Source organism: Trichinella spiralis (genome assembly GCF_000181795.1).
Source record: "Trichinella spiralis strain ISS 195 chromosome Unknown Scfld6, whole genome shotgun sequence".
In the NCBI taxonomy this organism is placed as follows: Eukaryota; Metazoa; Nematoda; class Enoplea; order Trichinellida; family Trichinellidae; genus Trichinella; species Trichinella spiralis.
In genome coordinates this window covers 5027695-5033054 of record NW_003526945.1, presented here as the reverse complement: position 1 = coordinate 5033054, position 5360 = coordinate 5027695, and the positions used below count along the sequence as shown (strand labels likewise).

Sequence of the window (5360 nt, the reverse complement as noted above, 5' to 3'; positions counted from 1 at the left end):
GAGAATTTTTCGTGAAATTAATCAAAAATTTTTCAAGCATATTTTTTGATTTGAAATGAAAATATTTTTCACCTTTTCAGCAATATCTTCGACGAGAGAATTGCAATTTAATGTTGATATTTGAATTATGCAACACAGTTGAAACACAATCTTTGCAATTCAATATTCCATATAAATTGCTTGGCGAAGTTGATACATATATATACATATACATATAATTGGAAGAACGAAGAAGAAGAATAAGAATAGCTTGGTTAAATTGTGGTAATTCAATCGGCTACTTCAAAAAGTGAACAATATCCATTTTTGTGCTCGGTAAGTAGTTTGAATCGATTTGAATATTAATCACGTAAAACCATTGACAAAGTTTATTTTAAAATATTTTTGCCAATATTCTGCATGTGTGTGTGAAAATTTTCAAATCATCTTATTTGATTTGATTTGATCTGTTTTACCGTAATCATGTGCATGAAAATTTGATACAAAAATTTTGAACATTGAAACAATAAAATCCACCAGTATATCGTTATTTATTTGTATTAAATTATCATTTGTGTCGAACAGTTATTATATTTGAAAATTCATGGATGGAACAATAAATCATTTATTCATCGATGGGTGAGAGTGTTAATTGGAGGGGGAAATAAACAAATTTTTTATTTCCGTTTCAAAATTATTGATTAACGAAGCACGATGATATGCGTGGCGCTTTAGCGTTGTTGCTTCGGCAGAGGTCATTTGTTAAAATTGGTTTCCAAAGCATGGAGAAACCAGTCAACCAAACCCATTTCCAGTTCAGTTCACTTGCAGTTATTTCGTCGTAAGCTTTGCATTCTCCAAACATTCCTGCTTGACGTAATGCTATGACTAATACATTCCACCAAGAGGAAGTAGAAATACATTGTTTACATGTATGTGTGAATTTTATCTGTTTATTTTGCTTTTTGGTCATCATTGCATGATTTGGTTTGAATATAGAGAAAATTAATTGAATAAATATTTGGTAATAATTTTTTGAAAAATTCAAAAATATTATCCTATTTCGAACAGTGAATCAGTGTTGAACTGTTACATAATAGGTGGTGAGCAGATAGTCGCATTTGTGGTGGTGGATCTCGACCGTGGATAATTGCGACTCCTTGTCGAGCTTGACGACTGTTTACAAGGTTACTGTTGTTGTGCTGGATGAAAGTGCTGCGCCTTGTTGACCCGGCGTGACGCGGCTGCAAGCAGACCTTGTGTGTGTGTCGTGTGGTTGTCATTTTTGCCTTCTCCGCGGCTTCTTACTGTTGCGGATGTGTTCTGCTTGTTGTTTTTCAACTCTGCTGCTTCTTCTTGTTGCTGTTGTTGTTGTTGTCGTTGGTATTGCTGTTTCTCATCTAAAGCATGATGCTCGTTCCGGACGCGTCTTTCGAACAACTCTACATTGTTCATGAACAATTGGGAAGGTAAAAAAAATTTATTTAAATTTCCACCGACAATTTATAATGTTGTTGCTGTTGTGGTGGTGGTGGTGGTCCAGTGGACAGTTTGCGGTTGTAAAACGATGCGAAGAAAAAGCTACCGGCTGCCAGTTTGCGGGGAAATTTATCAAAAAGCGACTGTTCAATTCAAGCCAACGTGGTGCCAAACGATCCGACATACAAAGAGAAATTGACGTACTTCGAGAAATTGGTGGCCACCCGAACGTCATTTCACTTCATCAAGTTTTCGAAACTGAACTCGAAATCATTCTCATTTTGGAATTGTACAATTTCATTTGCATATTTCTGTTCAAAATACATATTCGTATATTTCATTCATATACAATTCATTTGCTTTTCAGAGTAGCCGGCGGTGAACTGTTCGAACACTTGTCGAAAAAGGAATGTCTGGAAGAGGCGGAAGCGTCGGCTTTTGTTCGTCAAATTCTTCTGGGACTGGACCACATCCATTCCAAGCACATAGCCCATTTGGATCTCAAAGTATTTGTTTAAATTGACCGAATGCGACTTTTTGAACAGCAACAAAAAAAATAATACAACTTTTCAGCCAGAGAATGTTATGCTGAAGGCGGCCAATTCTACCTGTGTCCAATTGATCGATTTTGGACTTTCCAGACGAATTCCACCGGATACGTGCGTCAAAAAATTGCTGGGAACGGAAGAATTTGTCGGTAAAGATTTGACTGTTGAAATTTCACATTTCATTTCATCGTTCAAATTCGACTATTTTCACCGTTCAGCCCCGGAAACTATCAATTACGATGGTCTTACTCTCGCCGCGGACATGTGGGCTCTTGGTGTAGTGACGTACATTCTGTAAGCAGTTGAGCTTTCTTGTCGTTTGAATTCAATTTCTACATTTTTCTTTTTTCTCCTCCAAGTTTGACTGGTTCATCTCCGTTTTTGGGCTCCTCTCAGACTGAAACGTTCAGAAACATAGCTGCCGTACGGTATCAGTTCGACGGGGAATATTTTGCACGCACGTCGACATTAGCCAAGGATTTTATCCGACGTTTGCTCGTCCGTGATCCGAGGTAATGTGAGGGTTTTAATTATTTTTTTTAAAAAGAAAAAAAAACTGTACAACCAATTTGTCGTCGGTTGTTGGTTGGTCAATTGTTTGCAATTTTCAACACGCGTCAATTTGTGCTAATCTGTTTTCAATGAGATCAGTTTGACGATATTTTTTTTGAAACGACCAATAATTTCCGACGCAATCGCACGACGAGCGATTTTCTCGTATACTGTAGAAAAATAATTAAGTTGCATCAAGTCGGTATTTTTTTGTTTGTTTGTTTATGATTTTTGAAATTTAATTTAAAAAAGAAAAAAGCGAAATGTTTCGATTTTCATTTATCCACTATCAAAAGTTGCTTTGTTCGGTACTTTGCACGTTGGCGACCGAGCTAATTGGTTGTTTGCCATGATTTTGCCCCCCAGCCACGCCCCTCGCGGTCGAAAGCCTCGCTTTTCTTGTTTGCACGTTCGACCGGCCGGCCGACCCGTCGTTCAAGCTTGAACAAATAGCAACTGTTTTACCACAACTGCATTGTTCGACAAAATTTCCAACCAGATCCACTTTGAGGATGGTGCTTTGCACAATTTGCATTATTATTGCTGTTTGTTCGACTCTGGTAGGGTTGGTCGATTGTGTGCATGGTGTCACGTTGTGCGCGCGCGTGTGTATCTGTGTGATGTTTTATTTAAAATTGTGTCATTTTCAACAGTTCATTTTGAAAATAGTTCAACTTTTCTTTTTTTTTGTATATTCCAAAATCACTTCGATCAATTTCCACACACACACACACACACACAAAAGCTATCGCAACCACAACATTGACTGTCTGTATATAAGGGAAGAAGAAAATTTTCAAAAAAAACAACAACAGCAACAATAATCTGTACTAATAATAATTTATTTGTTGACTTGTGTGGTATGAGGCAGGTTGGTTGTCAAGTTGTCAAAAGTTGAATAAAATGTTCAAGGTTGATGTTTGGTCGGCTCGATTTAGCATACTGTAGGTGTCAGTTTTGTCGTGTATGAAAAATCGAAACGGCAAACACAATCGCAAATAGCTTAACCACAACAATGACAAGAGTATTTTTGTTGCGACACATTCGAAATAAGCCTAAGTTAGACTGTTGGCTAACTTCGTCGTTGTCATGGTTGCAACAGTAGACGAATTGCTGACGTGCGCGTGCGGGTCGGTGAGCAAGTGGAAATTGTGCAGAATTGAATTTTTGAAAATTTAATTATTTTTTTTTAAATTTTGTTCTTTCTTTTTTTTCTCCAATCTGTGAACAACACTGAAAAAGTTGATTTTTGCAAATTGACAATTTTTCAAATATCAAACTACAAAACACAGGTATATATAATTATGTTCAAATAGCATAACGGTTGTTGTAGCTTTTGATTGTTTTTCCAAATTTGTCAGCGATGACGTAACCATTGCACAGGTTATGACAGGTTGTGATAATTTTTCTCGATTCATAAAATTGACGATAATTTCCCCCAACCGACGTTCAACTCACTGTCGCCGCAGCCAGTTAGCACTACGCCGGCTAAATTTCTGTTCATTTTGGTGTTGTTGAATAATTTATTGTTGCTTTGAAATTTCAGACAACGCCTCACCGCCAAGCAGTGTCTGAAGCATCCTTGGATTGAGGTATTGCTAAGAGAAAAAAAAAATTTTTTTTTTTGCTTTTGGCTATTTTCAACCCAATTGCCTGCTTTCAGCCCCGAGAAGCTGAACATGTGGCACTGTTGCGTCAATCGTTGGTCAATACTCGGCAAACTCGAACACTGCTCGCCAGACGCAGATGGAAGGTACAATTTTTTTCATTTTTTATTCTAATTTTACCTTGTAATGCAAATTTTTTGATTTAAGATAGCCGGACGTATTGTGCTCGGCTGTGTTCGACTCGTGCGAAGCTATTGTTACCAAACCGTTCAGACGGCCACTTTGCATTCAGCGATGCTTGCTGACAGCAATTCTCCCACCAACAACACTGCCTATCTCAATTCGGTAAGTGTCACTTATTATTATTATTTCAATTATTGGAACAATCCATTTTTTTATTATTGCATTTTTTTCTTGAAAAAATGCACAAAGTATCGATAAACCGTTTCAAATACTGCAACCGCCGCGTTATGCGTTATTAGTAATATTCAGTCATCATATATATATATATATGTTATTTACTGGCATAGTCCAGTTGCACAAATTGTTCCTTTTCAAAATGAATGAACAATTTCCCAAATTCCACGTGACGTTTTTCCATTTATGAACAACAGTTGTTGTGAATTGTGCTTTCTTTTTCTACATACAACATTTGAACGAATCAACAGGCGGCAAGTGGAATATTGCAGTGATTTTTGCATTTTAATTTTTTACAATTTGTCTTAGTGAACACAAATTGCACGCAAATCCAGCTCTGATTATCATCATCATCATCATTTGGTTGCATTTCAGGAAAACTTAATAGAAAGAGCGGTCATGTGCGCCTGCGAAATGGGCAATTTGACAGAATTGGAAAACATATGCTCTGTTGCTAATATCAATTTCAACGATATATCCAACAACGAGGTGAGTGAATCCGACATCCATCCATACATTCTTGAATTTTCTTCTTTCTTTTTTCACAAATTACCACCTTTGCTGCTTTCAGTTGGGGGCTTTGCCCACGCATGTTGCCGCCGTCGCTGGTCAGCTGGACGTTTTGAAATTTCTAGAATCGCGAGGATGTGATTTTTCATTACCAGATAAAGTAATTTTTTGACTTTTAAATCAAACCACATAATATGATTTGCATTTTTTTTCAGCGTGGAGAACACCCTTTACATTTGGGATGCTCCAGAATGGTCAAATAAAAATT

At 37.1% G+C, this 5360-nt stretch overlaps 2 protein-coding genes across 2 annotated transcripts; one reads left to right on the top strand and one right to left on the bottom strand.

Moving 5' to 3' along the window:
• Nucleotides 1-673: 673 nt before the first annotated feature.
• On the bottom strand, nucleotides 674-1262 carry Tsp_11756 (hypothetical protein). Its single transcript, XM_003374120.1, has 2 exons — nucleotides 1067-1262; nucleotides 674-861 (listed from the first exon to the last, which is right to left on the bottom strand). Exons 1-2 carry the CDS (start codon nucleotides 1260-1262, stop codon nucleotides 674-676), a joined length of 384 nt encoding a protein of 127 aa, XP_003374168.1.
• A 225-nt stretch (nucleotides 1263-1487) lies between these two features.
• On the top strand, nucleotides 1488-5252 carry Tsp_11755 (putative protein kinase domain protein; the record flags this gene model as incomplete). The annotated part of the gene is made up of 8 exons (XM_003374119.1): nucleotides 1488-1964; nucleotides 2032-2300; nucleotides 2417-2518; nucleotides 4105-4150; nucleotides 4222-4311; nucleotides 4373-4510; nucleotides 4958-5071; nucleotides 5154-5252. Coding segments are annotated over exons 1-8 (1335 nt in total), but the record flags the coding sequence as incomplete, so codon positions are not given.
• Nucleotides 5253-5360: the final 108 nt, after the last annotated feature.